General features: G+C 45.8%; 1 protein-coding gene across 2 annotated transcripts in view; it reads left to right on the forward strand.

Moving 5' to 3' along the window:
• The first annotated feature begins 2,926 nt into the window (after positions 1-2,926).
• Klf7 (Kruppel like factor 7) overlaps positions 2,927-22,632 on the forward strand; it is an 82,890-nt gene continuing 63,184 nt past the window's right edge. For both annotated transcript variants that reach the window (XM_013351679.2, XM_005361479.3), the window contains exon 1: positions 2,927-3,449. In XM_013351679.2, coding sequence (XP_013207133.1) covers positions 3,348-3,449 — 102 coding nt within the window. In that variant the 5' untranslated portion in view covers positions 2,927-3,347. The remainder of the gene's footprint in view (positions 3,450-22,632) is intronic.

A 22,632-nucleotide genomic window follows, 5' to 3' on the forward strand; every position in this document is an offset into this window, starting at 1 on the left:
CCGGTATCAACTGGTCAGCCCTAAAATCATATACATGCAACAACACTAAATGGACTGAGTATGTATACATACATTTAGACATATGTGTGTGTGTATTATACAAAACCACATATATACATATACAAGTATAACAATAACAAAGAAAAGAAGGCCATGAATTTGAGATGGAGGGGGAGAGGACATGGAAGGATTTAGAGGGTGGAAAGGGAAGTAAATTTATTAAATATCTAAATATGATGGATTTTGGAAGCATGCCGTTTGGAGTGCTTTGTTGCATACATCTCTTAGAATGAATTCTCGATAAAAAAAAAAACCTCAAAATGTTATTTGTAAGATTTACTTTGTAAAACTTTGTAGGTTGGGTGCTTGAAAGTTACAAGGAGAAAGCTTCGGTGGCAGTCCTCCAACCCACTAGAGCAATTGCTATAAACACATCTTAACCTAAAACCAAGAAACCCAATATTTCGCCAGGCAGAGCCTCATGCAGAAGTCTTGTAAGTCAGGCACTCATGAGCTTGAAGCTCTGCCAAGTCACTTCCTGTCTATCTGATCTTGGTCAATTTATATACTAAACCTGGAGATCTTTGTCTATTAAATTAGAATAATGAGAATCCCTATTCTGGGGTCGTCCTGAGGGTTAAAGGAGACATTACACACATATAGCATAATGTGTGGGATTTACAAAATCTTCAAACTCAAAAGTTAAGATATATTTTGTTTAAAAAATGGTAATAAGCTGGGTGTGGTGGAGCACACCTTTAATCCCAGCTCCCAGGAGGCTGAGGCAGGTGGATCTCTGTGTTCAAGGCCAGCCTCATCTACAAAGTGAATTCCAGGACAGCCACAAGCTTCAGAGAAACCCTGCCTCGAATAAACAAAACCAAACAAATAAAAATAGCAATAGAAAAAAATGCAAAAATTTAATTTCCCTGAGCCTTAAATAACAAATTATGCAATCTTGCCTTGATATTTTCTCTTGTATCCAAGTTCTTTTTCTTCTCTTATTACTCTTGAATACATCTTCGGCACTAGGATCTCTCAATGGATTTCTGCCCAAGTCCTACAACCAGGTAGTATTGGGGAAAGAGTGGTGGGCACGAGGTCTTCTAACAAATTAATGCAACGGCTGGGGATCTTGCTTTCTTTTTCAAGACCCCTCTTGGTTCCCTACGGAGCCTATTAACTCAGATGCTCTTTAATTTTCTTGCTTAAAGTCTGGAGACAGTGACAGCTAACATTTAGTGCTTTTAATAGTGACATACTACGCTAGGTGGATTGCAAACGGTATTTTGTCTCTTTTGACAAATAAAGGCAGAGATTGGCATTGTTGTGCCCGTGATGGGTAGGCAAAAGCCTCAACTCGACTCCGCCATTTGCTAAGGTGGCAGTGGCAGCGTTTTCTCCAGGAAGATAGCAATTATAAAATTAATTTGGTTAGTTTGATCAACAGAATCTCAGGGACTGAAGGATAAATAAAACGGCTTTTCTTCAATCTTAGTAATTTGTTTAATTTCCTCTGAAGGCTAGGGATTTTTTGTTTTACAGAACAAAGTCAATATTGTTATCAATGAACGGGAAAGGTTTGGAATTGGTGAAATCGTGTCTTCCATTGAAGGTAGTTTCTTGTCCCTAAGAACTGAATTTTACAGTCATTCCGAAAGTAGTCCAGCTTTCGGTGTATTTTGGAGAAACTTGTACCACACTAGCCATTTAAGGTCAAGCAACTGGGGAACTCTTAACCACGTGCACCGCGCAGGTTCCATCTCAGAGTTTGCAGAATCTCGGCATCTCTAAAGCCCTGCACCATCCCAGCTGTTTGCACGACTTCAGGAAGCTCCTGGATAAGCCTCTGTAAGGCACACTAGCTAGCTGCCCCCTCCCGTCTGCACCCTAATTCTACCCAGGAACACTCAAAGATGCTGGGCACCAGTGCCTCAGCCAGGTCTCCAGTTCCGGCCAGAGAAACCAGAGGGCGGTAGGCGATCGGCGGCGCGCACGGAGACGCGCGGGCCGGGGCGGGGACAGCGTGCGGCGTCGGGGGCGGGCGCAGGCTGCGTCTGTGTGCAGCGCGCCTTTGTTCTCTGCCATTGTGAGGCACTTCCTCCTCTGGCTCTTCATTTCTGCACCGCACGGGGAATTCGGAAGGGGCTTTTGGGGTTTACTTTTGGGTATGTGACGCTGTCCTGTGCTTGGCCTCTCCCTCGCTGCCCTCCTTCCCATGCATGTTGGGGAGGCCGAGTGCAAAGAGCCACTTGACTACCCCACCCCCACCCTCCGACGGCTGCGCCACTCAACCGGCTGCACCCGCAGGAGGCATCTCAACCCAGCACCAGGGATCGCACCTCCCAATCGGCCACCGCGGCGGCGACCCGTTCCCTCGGATCCGCACAGGGTCCGGGCACCAGCGGCCCGGGAGAGCCCCGCAGCGAAGGTCGGAGGCCAGCGCGCAGCCCAAGCCCGGTCGCCCCGGCTCCCGGGAGCCAGCGCTAGTGTCGCAGCGGCCCTCCCCAGCGCGATCGAGCTCCCCGGCCGCAAGGCGGCCGCCTCAGCCCCCTTATATAGCCCTCTAAAAATAGCTTGCCTCGCACCGCCTTGTAAGGCAGCAGGGAGATCCGCAGCGCGCCAATCGGAGGCCGCCGTCGGGGCCAGGCCCCGCCTCAGGGCTTACTCCGAGAGCCGCATTGGTCCTCAGTGACTTCATGAGCCCCCTGTTTACCTTACATGGTCACACGCGGCCTAATGGACACCCTCCTCCGAGATCCCACGGCTGCGCGCAGAGCCCGGCGGAGGGAGGGAGTTTGGGGAGGGGGAAGAGCAGGAGGAGGAGACAAGGGGGGGGGGGACTACAAACTAGCGAGGATGGGGTGGGGGGTGGGGAGGGAAGGGAAGGGGTGGGGGGGAGAGAAGCGATCGCGAGAAAAAAAATGCAACCTCCCAAAATAAAGAGCAAAGATTGCATTAGGAGCGAACAGCGCTGCAGATATAGATGGCAGCTTCGTGTCAGTGAGTTTGCATCCCCTTTCCTGATCCACGAACTGGAGTGATTAGAGTCCTGGAAGGGAATCGTTGCTCCCGTGAAGTCCCCTTTTCCTGGCAGTCATCTGCACTGTACACGCTGGATCCCTCGCTCCATCCACCCCACTCACTCGCTCCTCTCACCTCCTCTCTCCCTCTCTCCTGCATTGATTTTTTCTCTCTCCTTTTTTTAGTTGACTGAAACAAAACAAAACAAAAGGGCCACTGGATGTCTGCCTTCTTGGGGGGTGAGCCAGACAGACTGACAAACAAACAGACCCAGCTGAGCTCGGGGGAGGGTTTCTCCTCCGGTTTTGCCCGGCAGCAGCAGCATGGACGTGTTGGCTAGTTATAGTATATTCCAGGAGCTACAACTTGTCCACGACACCGGCTACTTCTCAGCTTTGCCATCCCTGGAGGAGACCTGGCAGCAGGTGAATGATTTAAATTACTTGTGTAAATCGTGTTGCGGCGGCCGAGACGCGGGGGCTGCGTTGGTGTGGGCTTTGCGTTGAATTTTTATTTTTTTCTTATTTTCTTATTTATTTTTGTCTGTGTGTTGTTTAAAATGTTTTCTGAAACAATCATATGCGCTTACCTCTCCACCCACCCCTAACCCCTTAGTGTGCTGAGCTGAGCCTGTCCTGGTCCTCGCTGCCTGCGTTTCTGTCACCAACACACATCCCTGCGCACACGTTGTCGGGCTCACCGTTCCCCAGCAGAGACCTGCTGGTGAACTTCTGGGGTATAGAGGAGCCGGGTGGGAAGGTGGTTGAGCAGTGGTTGACAGGATGCCACGCTCCCAAATTCAGGAGTTCTGACCTTCCTAGTACTTAAATCAGGTTCATCTATTTCAGCTGGCGCTGAGGACCATCGTCAGTTGTGTGTGTGTGGGGGGGCACGGAATGTTTTCCCCAGTTATTTAGCTAGGAGCTAGATTTTTAGATTAGAAAGTGAGCTGTGGGAATAGAAGCCAGGTGACAAAAGACACTTAAGGATGTGTACAGGAAGATGGGAAGATGGGTCTTAGGCTGACAATGCATTGTAGGTTTCCCCAGCTAACGCCTCCGGAATGAACAGCCAATGCTGTGCCCTTGTTTTTCTTTTTTGTTTGAGGTGCCTCTCAGGTTAGCTCTACCTTGGACAAAGGGTGGTGTGTGCTTCCTTGCTTCCGACTTTGTCTTAGAGGACTAGTTAAGAAACTCCTAAGATGCCAAGTTGGCTTGGCATGCAAGTGAGGTTGAAGCCTGACTGGGGACAAGTTTACAGGGCTTTGTGAAGTGGAATAAAGAAAGTGCTGGTCAGTGGAAAGTGCTGGGTCTGCTGCGGAAACAGTGGTTTTTCCAGCACAGATTAGGAGCTGCTGAGGGGACATTCTGCAGGAAAGATGGTGGTAGGTGGGGGCAGGGCGGCTGGGGAGAGGGGACACGATGGAAAGTGGAGAGTCCAGGAAGACCTTCCAGATTTGAACGTCAGGAGTGTGAACTTGTACAGTCCATCCAAGATAAAACCACTTGCCCTTGGGGAGGGCTGTGCGATCCTTGGTGTGTGGCTGCTCGTGTAACTTCCCTGCTCAGTGACAGCAGCTTGTTAAGGCTAATGAACGGCTGGGTTTTCTCTGCCAGGATCCAAAGCAGGATTTGCCAGCTCGAGGCTGGGGTGTAACAGTTGCTGCTTTAGGAAGAGATGTTTAGCTCGTGGTATGAGGAGCCAGTGGCAAAGCCCTTGCTCTTCAGACGGTGCCATTGTTTCTAGTTGTTCTCGCCTGGCTAGAAGCTGAGTTCTCCTCCAGGTATTGGTGGCCTGTGTCTGTGAGCCTGTGCAGGGCATGCATTCCAATCGGAAGACTGGAAGACGGTCGCGGTTGCTGGCCTTTGCTAAAAACACCCAGCCACACCAAAGGAGCATGCATCCTTTCCTCTCATCCTTAACAAGGCTAGGTCACATGAAGGAGCTCGCTACATCCCTTTCCTTCTTTTCATTGCGCCTGTGAAGTAAGCCAAAATATTGCCAGAATTTCATTTTCTGAGCAGCCTTCTTTTCACAGAGTCAGCCCATTGGTGTGGAGTCAGTGGCGTATTAACAGCCGTCTAGACTGGTTAGGAAAGGGAATCTGTTGATTTAGTCAGCCTGCCCCAGGCAACCCTTGTTGGCAACTAACTGTTTAGTGTTGGAGGGAAGAAAGTTGGCTTTATTTGTTGCAATGTTCCCTCCTGATGAATCACACAACTTTGTTTTGGTTCAAGTTTTCAAGGTAGTAAAGCCTGCTCACGGAGCGGGGTGGGCTCTTTAGAGGATACCTGCTTTTCTAGATCTGCCTAGAGAATCCAGAAGGTACAGCTTCAAGGAAACATCATTGGCTTGACAATTAGGGGATGTATTAGATCTATTGTTTCCTCAGAAGCCAGCTCTGCTCTTCCTCTCCCCCTCCTCCCTCCTCTATCTCCCTCCTCCCTCTTCTAGAAACCTCTAGCTTAGTGGTTTGTTTTTTTTAATGAGTAGGCAAAGGAATTCTCATGTCCTCTCTTATTTTCTTGCCTTAACTGTCTCCAACTGCCATCTTCTGTCATATTAAAACCCTTCTCCAAGTCCACATGGAAACATATCTTGTGGACAAGCACTTGTAAACAGGGTACCAGGGCCAGGAGCTCCCTGCGCCTGACTCGATGCACAGCTGCTCTGTATAAAGGTAACTAGGACCCGAGTTCATGCTGATGACAAAACCTTTAGCCTTTATCTCTTCCTTCCTCCCCCTCCCCAAGCCCCCTTGCTTCTGAGTCTAAGGGGTACTGGTGGTTTTACGCAACTGTTAGTTCACAATTAACCAGATGGTGAAATTTTAAGACAAAACAGCTCGAGAAGGTTGCTACAGAAACCCCAGGCAGGAGGAAGCTTCCCGATGGTGCTGTGGGGCAACTGGATTCTAGAGGTCAAATGAGGAATCATTATTAGATGTTTTTCTTAAAGTGAATGATATACCTGGCCTCAGGGAAACAGGGGTACTGATAATCCAGTTTGGTTTCTAGAGAATGGTTTTGGATGATAAATCCAAGAACACCTGTGCATTGGAAAACCGAGGAGGTGCTGTTTGTCGACTTCCTTCAGACTTAGGCTGTGTGATAGTTTCCTGCGTGTGTGACATGGATTCTTAGGCAGTGATAGTCAACCAGAGGTCCAGCTCCCAAAGTTGTTGGTGTAATTAAAAATCCAAATGGACACCCCAGATAAGCAGCCCTCCACCTCTGGCCCCTATCTGCGTGCTTAAGCTCCTGGCCCACGTAAGATCACCTCTGCCTGTCATGTAGCTGTAAATCATGCATGTGTGCTTATGCAGTCTGTTATTCTGCGGGATTCAGCTGACATAACTCTGAAGGCTACCAACCCTAAGCTCTTGAAAACTTTCAGTAAATATTTCAGAAGCTGTTTGCACAAAAGTTGAAAACAGTCAAGGCTAGGACAAAAGCGAGAGTAAAATGCAGGGTACCATTTGATGGCAAAGCGAGGTATATCCATAAAGTCAGGAGAAGTTGGACTCTTTGAACTGACTGCTGACTCAGAAAATAAAAAGCTTTTCATGTAGCACATTCATTTTCTTCCAGACCCTATAGAGACTTAGAATTTTTATAGATTCTTTATTCCCGGCATGCCGCTTCATGAGGGCAGTCCCAAGTCATGATAATAAGTATTATTTGCACTTAACTTTGCTACATGTCATTGAGAAGCATGGCATGTTTGCTTGAAAACTCTTATGGAATTATGTTCCTTGTTAATGCTGATTCATAATTGGCGAATGGGGTCAATTTCAGGCCTCTCTTTTGCTTGGAGAAAATTTTCCACTGCTACTGGAAACAGATAAATAAATCATAGAACATCCTTCCCTCCTCCTCCTCCATCCCCCGTTGTTTTAAACTAATGGCAATCTTGGCTTCTGTGAGGACTAATGTGTCCCCATAACTCTGCAATTTCATCTTGGTTTCAGGCGTTCTGAAACACTTTTTATGAGGGCTTTTGGTATGGGGCATCTCTAGGGGGAGAACCTACAGAAATGGTTGCCTTCCAAGAACAGCCTCGTGGTACCGGAGCTGGGGTTTGGTCTGTGAGGAGATCTTGCCCTTGCGTTGCCTTCCACAGGCCTGGGCTGCCAGGTGCTACCTCAAACAGCAAGACAAAGCAAACTGCAGGAACTGTCCATCTGCAGGTTTGCCACTGTCCCAATTTGCAGGAAACCTTATCATGAATTAGAATTTCTTGGCAACAGCACCACCCTGAGAAATTTGTAGACACAAAGGAGCCTTGGCAACCACGTTGAAAGGATAAAATAGCTGGCTTTTGTGCGTGTGTGTGTCAGTTACTGTAAATCTGTTTCTTTATTTGAAACAGTATCTTGGTAGAAAAGAATCAGAACTACATGATTATGAATATTTCCTTTATCGATGCAGTCGCTGAATACCGAGAGCACATGTGAGTGCCACCAGTCACACACTTAGCCTTTTTGTAATGGATCCACTTTTATGTTCTCTTAATAGACACGTCTTCGCACACATAATCATCCAGTCTACCTGTTTGCAGTTTGGTATTTTAAAGTAAGCAACGATCTCAGTGCAGACACTGCCACTCTACCTGTCCTCAGCAAGCGGAAGGGACTCACTAGTCTTTGTTCTCATGCGTCTCACAGTCCTGCTCAGCACTGTGAGGAGATGGGGATGTTGGGGTCCCATCCATTTAAAAGGCAAAGTGGAGGATACTGAGTGACAGCTTTACCCTGGGATGATTTATGGGTGGGTATACTGGAGACCTTAAGTATTCCAGTGAGTCTTCTCTCCCAGCCCCCTTCTACATAGAAATGCCTATTGAGGCTAATTTGCCTCCTCTTAAATGGGGATGGTTTAGAGAGGGTCAGAATGGAGCTTTTGATAGCCATTCTCTTCCGACTCTTCAAGTTCTCCCTTCACAGAATCCCTTGCCTTTTAGGCTCTCTGTGCTTCCTTTGTGCAGTTGCAGCTAGCTCATGACGATAGGGGACCTCTTCCAATATTTGACCTGTTAGTTGGTAGATGTTCCTGTCCGGAGTTTTTACTCGCCTTCCCTGGACCTGTTACTGGTGAGTGTATACAGTGCCTCCGTGGTGCTGGCTCACTTACCTGGAACTAGCACACATGTTGGAGCTGGGATTTGCTGGAAGTTTAGGACAGCTCCCCGACTTGACATGAACCATGCCAAGATGGTGAGGGCAGAGACTTTGTGTCCTACCAATCCCTTTGTTCTCTCGAACCAGCTAAGTTCTTGCTTATCATAAACAGGTGGAAATGTGTTACCAACTCTACCAAGGAAGGAACCAGAAAACTACAGCTACTAACAATACTTAATCATTAATGCTATATATATAACACTGACAAAACTAGAAAATACTCCTCTTTTCCCTACATTATATAGCCATTTTAGAACATCCTCAAGAGAAAACATTCTTACTAAATCTCATTTAGGAGTCCCCCAAATAAAGTCTTGCCATTTTTAAGATGCGTGTTTGCCCGAGTAGCTCTGACCCTGCTCTCTAGTTGCCCATGCTTGCTCTGTTGGGCCCACTTTCGGTTGCAGGAGCTCTGTCTGCCACATCCTTTGTGCATGCTCCAGCTGAGTCAGCAGTCGCCTTGGGGAAACGAGTCCCAAATGTCCACCTGCTTGAGATGCAAGTGACCTCTGGTTCCAGAGGGAAACCATTTCTGATTGACCCAGTGATAGCAATAGACCCAGTGATGCTGTGTGGGACTTGGCTATTAATAAAATATTCTATTTATAAAGCTATATTAAACCTGTTCCATGGTAAATATTTCATTTACTAAGACTTTATTTGTGCAGACTGTGGTGTTTGAGTCATGCAGAGTCGAATAGGATTGCTGATTCTGCGCCATGGCTGCTTCACCCCAGAAGAGAACATGTCTAACGTTAAGGCAGAAAAGGTCGCCATTGTAAAAATGAACTCTTCTTTGCCGTCAGTCTGTGCCTGTCTTTTTTTCACCAATGGACTTGTTTATTTCAACCAGGCTTGAGATCTGCTCAGTTCTATTGTGGACAAGCTCGGGGCATGTTGGGGGCCAGTGAGCACCAGTGTGACTTCACCTATTCGTAATGTCCAGGAAATGGCGTCTATGTGTGTGTCATTCGGAAATGACTTGACGTAATTAAAATAATTAATGTAGAATTGCGTGCAATATCTATTTCTGAATATGGATTCATTAACCATTTCCTGAGGGTCATCTTGAAAGTCTGGCCTCTAGCTTGTAACAAAGCTAAGAACATAAAAGTCTTACAATTTCAAATCTTGAAAGGGCTTCTGGTTTGCGCAACCCTGAAATACTGGAGTTGAATCACTGTTAGCACTGATGGCTCCAGAGACCAGGACTCAGACACTTGAGTAACTTTCAGGTAACTGCTTATGAATATACTTCAGCTAATTTCTCGTTCTCCCATCCCAAAGAGACACAAGAAAAATCTTCCTTTTACCTTGGAAACGAGAACAGAAACAAAACACACACACAAACACACACACGTTTGTTTACATTAACATCGCCTTGGCCCTAGAACAAACCATAGAATACTTTAGGGAAAATGGGTTCAGCTTGACCCTTCTCCCACCCTCAGTAATCTACAGTGGTTTTTAAAATAAAAACTCTGTTCTGTTCTTGGTGTGAGGCGAGAACCCCATAGTAATAATGCCACTCTTCTAAACAGTGGTATCATGCAAAGAGTAGCAGATTGGTGGGGAGGTGTGTCTAGGTATAGCTCTCAAGGGCTGGGTGGAAGACGGACCTGGGGTTGATACAGAAGGCAGCAGCTGGGAAGTGGCCCTGTGACACCTTGCCAGCCAGGGGACTGCATAGAGCACTCGCCTCTTCGTGGCCCAGTTCATGACAGCCTTTTCTGAAATGTTCTCAATTCTCTGGAAATTTAGAGGGATGTGGGGCTGGGGTGCATAAAGTAGGAAGAAATCCAGTCTCACAAACAGAGCATTTATACGGCTGCCATGTCACTCCAAAGTCTAGGATCCCCCCCCACTCCCTGCTAGTTCTCATGGGAGAAATTCTCTCCTGAAACTCGCCTCATGGTTACCCTTTGCCTTCTAAGAGCTGAGAAGCTGAAATTCCGCACACCACCCCCATAGTTAGAGTCTGCTGTAATGTGTCAGCGCTGTGTTCTGTTCTCTGATCTTTGTGAATGTGGTGTGCTGCAGGGTTTTCAGGTTGTTCACCATCACTAAAGCTCTGACTTTTCTTCTCCCGTCTTCCCTCTTCATTTTGTGACTATGGCAACCCTTCTCATGACCTAGCTGCAGCTCTCCAGCCGTCTTTCGCTGCTCTCTGTATACTCTATAATAAAAAAAAGTTCTAGATTGAAAAATCCTGTGAGTTGATACATAAAATCAGTGTTAAATCTTCCATTGAGCTGGCTTTAATGTGTTAGCGCTGGCCTTCAAATTTATCCCCTTCTGTCACTGCTCTGGAACTGTCTTTGTATCACCTCCTGTGGTCAGCTTTCAAGCCTCCATATTACACATAGGATAAGTCTAAGACTCTAAGTGTCAAGTTGTAACAAGACCAGGTCCATATCACATTAGCAAATTGCCCCTGCTCTTAAGAGTAGCCAGTGGCATCCAAATGAGGCAAGTGGCTTTATCTACCTTTTTTTTTTAATTTAAGGTTTTCCCCCTTTTCCCCTTTTCTACTTTTTCCTCTCTCTGCAATTTTCTTTGTCTAAATTCTGTATCCTTTAACTTTCAGATGGTTGCTGTATTTCCCAAGAAACCACCCACCTGTTTTTCTTGTCCTTAGTCATTAGCGACTGCTTCTATTTTTTTTTTTTAACAAATTGTGTCTAATTCTTTATTTCCTTGTGGTCTTTTCTTGTTATACTATTTTTTACTCTGGTTATATTTCTTAAAACAGAGTTGTGCCTTAATTATGATTTTGATAGTTACCTTTTAATATTTACCTGCTAGGTTTTAGTAAATCCAGTAGAGGGTCCATAGTTCCTTGAGAGCTTGTGGTGGCTGTGGTTTAAGATGTAATTTTTTAACCATGGTTCTTAGTCACACAGACCAAGCAAGTGGTATCCCATTGGGAGGGACTCAGTCAGGCTTCTAATATGATTCTAATATGCAGCCTCAGATTTGAGCCACTGGTATACAGAGGGTTAACTATCAGTCCTTACGTTAGAGTAATTTGAAAATAAGATTGCTGGCTGTTTCTAAGGAAGCAGAACCGAGATGTTCAATATTCCTCATCCAGCTTTGTTGGGATGTTGAGTTTTGTTAGGAGTAGCTGTCCAGGGCTTCTTCCACCCATCTTCTTTGTTTTTCCAAACTTGGTATGTCTGAGGCAGTTCTGTTTGGCTCACATTTCCTATGACCCACCCCGAGTTTGCTTAACCTGGTCAAATTCCATTTCTGGAAGCTTTGTGGTGTTGGGCATTAGTATCCAGTTAGTGACATTTCAGATAATTTATCCCTGGTAAGTCTACAGTCAGGGTTCTCCACTTAGCTCAGCCTGCTCTGTGGTTTAAAAGGAATCTATGCGTGCATGCACGCCCGTCTATCAGATGGTACAGGCAGGCATTAGGGTCCACTTCTCCGTTTTTCTTACTAGCTACAGTGTTTGAAAGTAGACTCTGCTGATAACAAAAAAAAAAAAAAATCAAAGGCGCCATCCTTCTAGTAAGAGGAACAAAAATAAACTGTAGGGAAATGACTGCTGAGGCCGTTCGGGCAAAGAGCAGCCTCTAGATCCATGGAAGGCTTGGCTCCTGTGGTAATGACTATGGGCATGTGGTGATATTCACAGAGCAGCTTTAGAAACGCCTCTTTCTCAAACTGTGATGTTTGCAAAATTACATCTCCTGTAGCTTTGTCCTTTTATCTGTAAGCTGTCTTTGAAGGGGTATGGTTGGCAAGAGAGACCTCCAGGAGAAGCTTAGGGCTCCGAGTTGAAGGATGCTTTTTGGAACGCTCAACCCAGCTGTGAAAATGGCAATTAGCCATGGAGCGATTGCCCTGCAAGGGAATGTCCACCTGCTTTTGACCCCACACACATTCACCTTCCAAGGCCAAGTGAGCAGAATTCAATGGAGTGGTTATAGTCTTGGTGCTTACTTTTGGAGAAGCGGCAGATTTGTTCAATCTACAAAGGAGTGGAAATCGATACTACCTGCCCCTGACTTTTGAACCTTTGTGTTTTGTTCATCTGGGGACCATTGTCCCTGCTCATGGGTATAGTTTCTCCTCTGGCATTGGAGGTTCCCTGTGAGGAGGCTGTGGGCATAGTAGTTCTCCTGTGATCCTGCTCATACTGAATTCTACATTCAGGAGTTGTTGGCCCTTAGCTCTAAGTCCTCCCCTGTGACTCCAGATTCTTGCTTCCTTTAATAATGACCAAGAAATGATTTACTCTGCAGTAAAGAGTTTCACATTAGCCAGGCAGTGTTGGCTCACGCCTTTAATCCCAGCACTTGGGAGGCAGAGGCAGGGGGATCTCTGTGAGTTCAAGGCCAGCCTGGTCTACAAAAGGGAGTTCCAAGACAGCCAGGGCTGTTACACAGAGAAACATTGTCTTGAAAAATCAATCAATCAGACAATCAAATTTTCACATTTGTTTATGAGCATCTTAACAAACATATATATTGAATTTAAAAGTTCTAAGGGGCTCATAGCCTCTTGACATTGACACATTCATTCTGTAACTAGCAAGAAAATATTACAGAATTTCCTCCTCAGAGGTGAGAAAATTGAGGTGGAGATGATTAAGCAAGTTATCTTACTGTGGCTGCAAAGTAAACAGGTTGCAAAAGTGATGGTAGATACGCTGTGGTTACTATTCTTATTATCATAAAAGGATCAAAATAACACCTAATATGTATCAGATACTTCCTAAAGATTTTCTCCTTTGAGAGTATTATATGTATGATTTTATTCTCTTTTCTGCATAACCATGTGAAACACACAGTGTGCTCGTCCCAGTTTAGAGATGGGATCACTGGGGTTTGGACATCCAGTGGCTTACCTAAAGTTACATGCCATAAAAGTGGCTTGGCCGAATCCAAATGAGTGCTTCCAGTTTTGGCTCTGTGACCGACTCAGCTAGTGCGCCTAGTCCTTAGAACTGGAGAAAGGAATGCACTGACCCCAGAAGTCAGACCCAGGGTGACATCCTTGGAATTTTCTTGGCTTGTTCGTGCAAACATCCAACCTTTGCCCTTTCTTTTGCACCCGTCTTATTTTTAGCTACTTTTCCTGAGTTTTTCCAGTGTGTATTCTCCCCTCCCCCTTCTTCTTGGAGCCAGAATTAGGCACATATAACTTAATACAGTGCTAGTTACCACACCTCCCATTTCCAGCTTACCTGATGACTGAGCTTACAGCAGCTCATGAGAACAAATCAGGTTTTATGAGATCTATAAATATCTCAGATAGGAATTTTATTTCATTTTCCTCCTTCAAATAAGACATAATGGAAGCACTCACATATACGAGGACTATTCTTTCTGTGATAAAGTGGGGTGTTTGTGAATAGGCCTCTGAAAAGCAATCATTTGATACGGTTGTTCATGTTAGGAGTTTTCTCCCAGGGAGGGGGTGCAGCTGCGCTTACACTGCTATAAAACTCAAAGATTATATCTTGGAATTTCAGGTTTGGTTCAGCACCTATGGAGAGGTGTATTTTCCAGAAGCCAGCCTGTGTAAAGGCTGCATACCTTCCTTCAGTGGATTTTGCATCTCTTGTTGTTTTAGAGATAGAGGAACAAGACTAGGGGAGTCCCATTGGCCAATAAGGGTGGCGAATGTCCAGAAGGTGTCCTCAGTTTCCCTAGTTGCTTCCCTTCTCTCCCTCTCTCCACTTCATGGATTGTCCTAGGAAGATGTCAAACCACTGCATAGCACTGAGGATGCTGTTTTCTCCCAGGTTTAGATTTTCAAAATGTGTTTAAGCTTCTTCATTTCCTTAAGGTGTGTTAACCTACACCTACTAGTGGAAAGGCCTCTTTATTATTGTTATTAATTATTATTCACCCTTTCCTTTGAATAGTAGCTGCAAGGAGCTTGTGCATTTTGTAGCACGGGCTTCCTTTGCTGTACCATATCCAGGGCTACCTTTAGAAGTTTATATATAGATTTAACAGAGGTTTCGTTGTTTGTCTTGGATTTGAGGGGTATTTTTAATTAAATGCCAGACTTGACCACTGAAGTTATTTTTTCTTTTCTTTTAGACACATTTATTTCCCCTCATCTCATCCCCACTTTCCGGGACTCGGTTAACTAGGCTACAACTTCATTTGTTCTTGAAACAGTGAATCATTTGAGCCAGACGAGGATATATTTCCTCTAATGTTATTTGTTTGCTCATCCATCCATCCATCCATCCATCCATCCATCCATCCATCCATCCATCCACTGGCTTAAAGCTGCATCTCGCTTGGCTAGCATACATGTGTCAGTCTCCCTTATACCTTGGATGTTTGGGGCAGGATGGCATCTTCTTCCATTCACCTTGTCTCCGATGTTCACATCCTCCTGCATCCGCGATTTGCATGCATTTGGGGTGGACCCCTAGACTAGCAGCACTCTGAGGCCCCTGCACCTCCCAACAGCTCCTGTTTGGGGACAGCCCTGACTTCTCCGTCACTCTTGTAAACTGCATGGCTTTGGGCATTCACTCAGAATCCATTTTAATTTTTGCCTCAGTCTCTCCCATCTTGTTGAATGTCTTTTCTCTGGGGCTCATTCTGTTTCATAAGGCAATTTCCAAATTGCCTCTCACTTTTCCCTGGTCATCCGGGTTCTGTTGTAGATGATAGAAATCTGGGGTGGAAAAGACCATCTGTCTTGCCCCTCCCCCACCCGGCTGAGCAGTTGCTCCAGCACCCATTCTTTATTGGTATCTGCAGCACTTTCCAACTTGGAAAGAAACTGACTCTGGGTTTCCTGAGCCGTGCAACCTCTTCTTGTTCTAAATGAGAGTAAAATGGAATTTAAAAGCGCGCACCACACACACACAAATAAACAAAACAAAACCCCCAAACTCTTCAACCCCTTCAGTGCTATTTATGCTGACATTTAAAATTAAGTGAAATTTATTAAATAAAATTAAAACTCAAAATCCTTATTTTCCCACCAGACATTGCTTGCTCATTAAGAAAAAATGTTTTTGCCAAAACCCTGATGTAGAAACATGTGCAGAACTCTGCTGACACTTTAGCTGCGTAGCTGCGGGGTTTTGTTTTGTTTTGTTTTTTGTTTTTTGTGGATGTTGACTTTGTGGGACTTGTAGAAGTGGTGTTCTTTGTGCTAAAAAGTCCTGGTTTTATAATAAAAAACTTTCTAAGGCTCAAGGGCTTTGCCCTCTTCCTGCCATTGACATTCAGAAATTGCCAGCAAGGCACTTGGCCTTCATTTCTAGTGCGTTCAGAATGCCTGTCTACATTAGGGGTGCTTAAAGGAATTATTCCTTTCTGTTGGCTTCCTTATATAACTAAGGATATCACTTTTGTTGCCCAGATGGGATTTTTTCTTTCAGGGTCGTTTTTATGCCCCCCTTAAAGCAATCTCTTTGAGTGACTTAATATGAATTATTCCCCTCTTTCTCCAATCTCTAATTATTTTTTTTCCTTTCTAAAACGCCTGAATACTAAGTCGTGACTCAAGGTCAGTCTCTATCTCTCTCTTTCTCTCCCCCTCTGTGTGTGTGTTTAGAATCCACGTGCCATTTATATTACTGTGTGAATGAACCACAAATAAAATATTTCAGAAAATATTTCTAGCAAGAAAAAGAAAAAGAAAGAAGGAGAAAGGAATATGGGCAGACAGGGTGTGGGCACAAAGGGGCTGCAGAAGAGAAGCAGAACGCAGGCCCTTTGCTCTACCCGAGACATGCCTGCTGACCTTTTCCTCTCGCCTCTGGGTCATGAAAGACAGAGTTGTGAGGACTAGAAGTCCAAGAGCGCTATACATTTCATGGGCATCTCTTCTCCTCCCTCTCAATTTGCAAATAACCTGGCTGAGCTTTAGGGGCCATTAAGTCCAAGCCAGGATTGGTCTCTCAAGAATTGTGAGCCCTCTGTGCAGTAATATAAACACATTTGCATATTAGCACAGTGTGTGGTGTGGGCCAGCCTGCTTAGGGCAGTGCCTGCCAGGGTGGACTGTGCAGGTTGGGCTGTGAGTGTGGTGCTAAACAACACAGCGCCACCTTGGGGGACAACTTTCGTGTCCCCTTCAGCTTTCTCTCTGTCCTTCTAATGCGAGCAAGGTCAGTGTTGGAGTAGCCCTTGCCGTTAGCCTTGCCATCCTTCCCTCCCCTGTTTTCTCTTTCCTTTCTTTTGATTTTATTACCAATGCTATTACTACTATTTTAATGAAGAAGTTCGAGATCCAGGACATCTGATTGGCAGACATTCAGGTACAAGCTTGTAGTAATCGTTTTTGTTTTATGATTTCCCACATGAGCGCCTATTTTTAATAAAAAATTTTTTACCTGTTTGTTTTGTTTTTTGAGACAGGGTTTCTCTGTGTAGCTTTGGACACTGTCCTGGAACTCGCTCTGTAGACCAGGCTAGCCTTGAACTCAGAGATCCGCCTGCCTCTGCCTCCCGAGTGCTGATATTAAAGGCGTGCACCACTACTGCCCAGCAATAAAAACTTCTGAAACACGCACGGCTGTAGTGAGGTGATCAGGTTTGCTGATCTCATAGAAGTGTGTGATGGCAGCCGAGGTGGTAGGACATGGAAAACGTGAGGGATTCAGTCTCGTAAGCGTAAACGGAAACAAATCATCAAGCTCTTTTTCCCATCTGCAGTGCTGGCATTGTAATGACAGGATTGCGATCTTCAAATGACACAAGGATGTGATCACCTTGTATGCATCACGTGGCGTCCTGGACTATGTTTTCTGGATATTGGTGGGGAGACTGTGGTTTCAAGCTTTGAGCTAATGCTTCTTGTTGACCTTTAAACCACATTTTTTATCATTAAAATATGCTGACATATTTAAACTCAGTTGTGTGTGTGTGTGTGCATGTGCGTGCTCACGTTCTGTCTGGTAGAAGCATGCAGAGATGAAGAAAGGCTAGGTTTGAGGGTGGGAGAGAGAGCTCTGTGTATGAAAGTGGATCTGTGTGGCTAAGTGACTCATTGACAATGAACTGTCACATGCTGTTCTGTGATGGGAAGATGGGGGCTTACCTGGATAGGAAGTCCTGGGCTTACTGGGACCTCCGATATGGTTTCTCTGAGAGTCTTCTAAGTTTCTACCACTGTAGGAGTGAGGCACAGAGCCCTATGTGGCTATATTCGATGTGATCTCTTGTCTCAGCCAGAGATGACCTTGGTGGGAAGAGTGAAGGTAGGAAGGGAGCACGAGTTTTCCAATAGGGCCACGTTGACCTTGGATGGAGTTGCCGCAGGTAGGGAAGGACGTCACGTCCGCACTAACTGGACTGGCCAACCTCCATGACATCTTTCCTGAGGATGCTCGTGCCTGTCTGCTGTTCAGGACAGGTCTCGTGCTGACAGGGCTTTGAGAATCAAGTGTCGGTTACTAAGGACTTTCTCAGTCTGTGTTCCCAAGCACTGGGAAGGGATGTCGCTTCTAGGTCTCTGTGAGAGATGTTCTATCCTTTTGTTACTTGTGACGTAGCCAGAGTGTGGTATCTATAGTGGACAGTGCTCTAGGGCTTCTTCGATAGTTTCAGACTTCCTAGATGGGAAGGCATGGCCAGGTGTGAGGTATGCCTGGGGACCCCTTTTATCATGTTAGTCTAGCACCCCAAAAGCTCAACTAATGACAGTGCTTATGGACAGAGGGGATGCCTCTGAATGGGGTGTTGCTTTTAGCATGGTTTACTTTTTTTTCTTCAGAAATCATTTAATACCCTTCACAGACAAGAAATTTCATCAATTCTTAATATCACTTAATGTGTTTTTTGTCAATTTCATATCTTGATCAATCTACTTCCTCTCAGGTCTCTCTCCCCTTTCCTCTTTCATGCCCTACCAGTAACTCAGTGAGTTCAGTTTGTGCTGCCTGCTGGACGTGCACGTGGGGCCACACACAAAACACCCCTGCTGTCAGCTGCCCATAGCTCCTCAGCTAGGGCCGGGTGTCTGGTAAACACTTCCTCCTGTGTGCTGGAATGCCATGCTGGAATGCAGGCAACCATAGCTTCTGAGTGCATGTGTACCGCCGTGCCCAGGAGACAGCATTCCACAGCCCTTCCTCATCCTCCAGCTCTTACATTCTTTCTCCTCCCTTCCTGTGATATTCCCTGAGTCTTGGGGGGTTGATATAGATGCATAGGGCTCTGCATTTGGCCTAGCTTGCTTTTTATTGCTGTGATAAAACACTGATCAAAACCAACTTGGAAATGGTTTCTTTGGCTCCCAGGTTATAGTCCATCATCAAGGGAAGCCTTGGCAGGGACCTGGATGTAGGAACTGAAGCTGAGACCGTGGAGGAGTGCTGCTTACTAGCTTGCCCTCTCTGCTTGCTCAGTTACCTTTATTATATAGACCTGCTTGCCTAGGTGTTAAGCTCCTACAGTGGCCTGGGTCCTCCTATACCAACTAGTAATTAGAAAACACTCCCATGTCCACAGGACTCTCTTCTCAGGTGACCTTAGGTTTGTGACAGGTTGATGGCCCAGGTTAGGACAGTACTCTGCAGTCACTCATTTGCAGCTCTTTGACCAGGTCTAAGCCACTGTAGTGACTGCTGCCCAGTGACAAAGCGCTTCTGGCAATGAAAATGCAGAGCTACCTCGTCCATGGGTATAAAGAGAGATTTAGAAAGCAGTCTGACAACATGAGCATTTACCCAAACAACACCAGCGGTTCTACGTGAAAGTCTGTGACCTCCTCAGCTGTGGGCCTTTGGCTACATTTGCAGTATCAGCCATGAATTCCCTCTTGTGAATGGGTTTCACATCCAAGCGGAAAGTGGTTGGTTACCTCCATAACGGTCATGCCACCAATACATCTTGCTGGATATATTGGTATAATCCAAGATGCATCCTGCTAGGCCGGGTTTTGTAACATTCAGGGTCCACCACTGGGTAAGTCCGTTGAAGACATTTTCTCTACCAGTTGCCTTCATAGTTTCTTCTGGCACTGTGAAAGCTGGCCAGCAGAGAGGATGTTTCCTATAGGTTTGGAGACTGATGTCTCAGTGTCCTGCAACCAAAGCATGCTTCTCTAATTTCTTACTACTTTTTACAAGGTTTCTAAATGATTTTATTATTATTGTGTATGTGTGAGAGGGAGAGAGAGAGGGAGGGAGGGGGAGAGAGAGAGCGCCCCTTTGCAGGTCATGGGACTGTTTTCTGGAGTCAGTTTTCTCCTTCCTCCTTTACCTGGGTTCTGGGATTGTGCTCTTAGCTTGTCATTGCCAGGTTTTTGCATAAAGTGTTTTTACCCAGGGAGTCACCTGGTTGACTCCAATTTCTCATTCTTGTCTAAGAAACCGACACATCTAGACGGTATGTGGGAGAAGCTGGTGTCAGCCCTCGATGGCTAATTTTCATAGTCCTGTAGGTAGAGCAGGAGGGGCGTGGGGACATTTCCTTTTTCCTTGTGGTTATAAGCAAAACTAAGGCATTGTTGGGCAGGTGAAGACTGGGTATGTAGCGTGTGCTAAGAGCACCAAGAATTTGGAGAATGGAGAACAGATCGGGGATAGAAAGGTGATGGAGACATTCGCAAACACAAAGAGCCGTGGGAGTGGATACTGGAGTTAAGGAGAGGCTGGCAGAGTGGCAGGAAATGGAAAGGTGGTAATGTTGGCATCTAAGGGGGAAGCACCAGTTCTAGCCAGCTGCTGCTGCTATGGGGGATACAAAATCTGCTGACAGATCTCAGATTTCAAGAGACGCTAAAGAAATCAAGACACAGCAAGAAAGAGCTAGAATTTAAGAATTGCCGTTTCCTGCTTATTTTCTGTCTAAAACACTGGCAGAATAAAAATATTGAATGTTCAAATAAACATTGTGGGCTGGGCCCGGCCTGGGTGTTTAGTTTATCTGTCTTTTAGGCTTGTGCAGTTTTGTGCCTCTGTGTCCCTTCAAAGTGAAACTTTGCATTTCGGGGTGACATTGGGCAGGGGTACCATCTACCAGTACTTTCTTGGTCTGTCTGCTTCAGTAGGCAGACTTGAAGTAGAGTCCAGTGGGGTCTCTGAAAGCTCACAGCTACCGACGGTCTCCACTCTAGATTTCCATGAGGAAGGAGAGGTGAAATTGGGCAGGGATATTCCTCAGCCTCCTGACCACTTCTCTAGGGATTTCAGAGAAGTGTGGCCATCGAATGCTTGAGGTTTGAGTTGGTCAGACTCTTCATCTGGTCAGCTGCGCCTATCTCTGTAAACGTGAATACTTGTGTTTATTGAAGGTATAGCTTTGATTTTTTTTTTTAAAGAGAGGATTAGAAAGGCTCAACTATTTAAAAAAAATGGTAAATGATTCAGATTAGGTAGCAGCATTCCAATTTATAACTATGATAGTTAACTTCATTTGAAAACAGTTTTCTTCAAAAAAAGATCAAATATGTCCTAAAATAGTTCAGAAACTGACTGGTGTTGTCCCAGGAGCCCTGACCCAGGGACCATAGAAGTAGCCAGGCCAGGGGGGGTGATATTTATATTTAAAATCTTTGCTCTCCTTAAGTAGGTCCCCTTTCTCCTACATGAGGGGCCCCTCACTGTGCCTTTCCCCTTAAAGCACAGAGTCACTCATTTTTGAAGACTTTATTTTGAAATAATTATAGACTCATGGGAAGTTGCAAAAAAAAGAGTACAAAGAGACCTATGTGTCCTTTACCCAGGCTTCTCCAACGAGACCTACACACCCATCCTAAAGCTTGTTTTATTTTGAGGCATTTCTTAGGAGTGTGGTGAGATAGGAGAAATACCTAGGAAAACCATGAGCAATAAGGATTGTGGGGGGGGGCGCTGCTCGGCTCCAGTGGGGGTGGGGGTGTCTGCTCCAGTGGGTGTTGGGGGGTGAGGGCTCTGCTCGGCTCCAGCAGGGGTGTGGGGGGTCTGCTCCAGTGGGTGTTGGGGGCTCTGCCCTAGCCTCTGTACCTTTCAGATGATAAAATGAAAACCCAAAAGCCAATCCCTTTCCTTCTATAAACAAGAAAAGAAAAAGTAATAAAACTATCTGTTGTGCATACTGATGTACATAAAATTTGAATATAAAACATAGGAGAATTCAGAATGATAGTTTGGGGGAAGGGATGAGGTATAAAAGGATCCCAAGAAAGGGGAACTTGGACTTTCTATAACTTTCTGCTCTCTTTAAATGTTTTGGTCTTCCTGTGGGATCATTACTTTTTCAGTTTTAAAGAGCAGTCTAGGTAATGGAGTGATGGACCAGTCATGTTTTCGTGTGTGTGTGTGTGTGTGTGTGTGTGTGTGTGTGTGTGTGTGTGAAGTCTTACATGTTAGCAGGTTTGGACCATCAAGAGGGCTCTCTAATAGGCACTGCTGCTTTTTCAGCACAGGCAATAAATGGATCTTTTCTCTTCCTGTAGCCTTTGTGGAGTAGTCGCGAGAGCCAGGCAGGTGAACCAGCTTTGTTATTGATGAAGCTGCATATCGATCCATCAGATGTACTCTGGGTCTAGCCTCTTTATGTCTAACCACTTTTGCCCGGAATTGAGCTTCCAGTGGGCTGATGTGTAATAGTCCCGTCCTACCTGGGCTTCAGTGGAACCGCTGTGTCTTGGCCCATGATAGGGGTAGAATCGGGTAGAAGACAGCCCCTCTCCAGGGAGAGGTAGAGTGTGGTTGGGAGAAGACAGCTGAGCCGTGCACTGACCTCTTTCCTTTTTCTGTTTTCTATTCTCTTGGGCAGCAGTGAGTGGAGTAAAAGGAATTCTGGGAGGCTGAGTTCCCAGGGTACCTTGAAAGAATTTCCTTACATCAGTGGAGGTCTCGATGGGAAATGAAGACCAGAAGACGACAGCTTTCCGGGGGGGGGGGCAGGGCGGGGGGTGAAGGGAAGTTTCAGGAAAGCAGGGGAGCTGAGGGGGAGGAGGAAAGTGAAAAGCAGTACCAACAGGGGCAGGGCTAGAGGGAGTATTTCCTCTTTGTATTGGAGGGAGTGGCAGAATGGAGCAAGTACAAGGGAATGTTAGGGAATAACTTTGCCTGAAAGGGAAAACGGAGGGAAAGGAGAGGAGTATTTAGCAGGACCCTCAGTGGGCAGGTAGTGTAAACAGAGCGATGAGAAGACAAGAAGCCCGGCCTCCCAGCCTCGTGTGTGCCTGCTCTTTGACACTTTCCTACTCCTGAAGTCAGCCGGCCTTGCTTGAAGAGTCCCTTGTCTACCAACAATGGGTGGCACACGAGAATGGTCACCCATTCAGTGTAAGCCAGGGGATGCTTAACCTACAGCTAGCTGTAACTCAGGCTTCCCCTTCTGTTTGTTTTCTTCCATCCCGTCTATTTAATTCCCCCCTTTTTTGTTCTTCCTTCTCTTTCTTCAGTGATAGAGTTAAGCTCCGCTACGTGTGGAGGGTGTTCTAGTGAACCAAAGGGTCATCGTCGCTGTTTCCACGGAGCGTAGTGTATAGGAGTGGGA

The sequence above is a fragment of the Microtus ochrogaster genome, linkage group LG4 (genome assembly GCF_000317375.1).
Source record: "Microtus ochrogaster isolate Prairie Vole_2 linkage group LG4, MicOch1.0, whole genome shotgun sequence".
NCBI classification, from domain to species: domain Eukaryota; kingdom Metazoa; phylum Chordata; class Mammalia; order Rodentia; family Cricetidae; genus Microtus; species Microtus ochrogaster.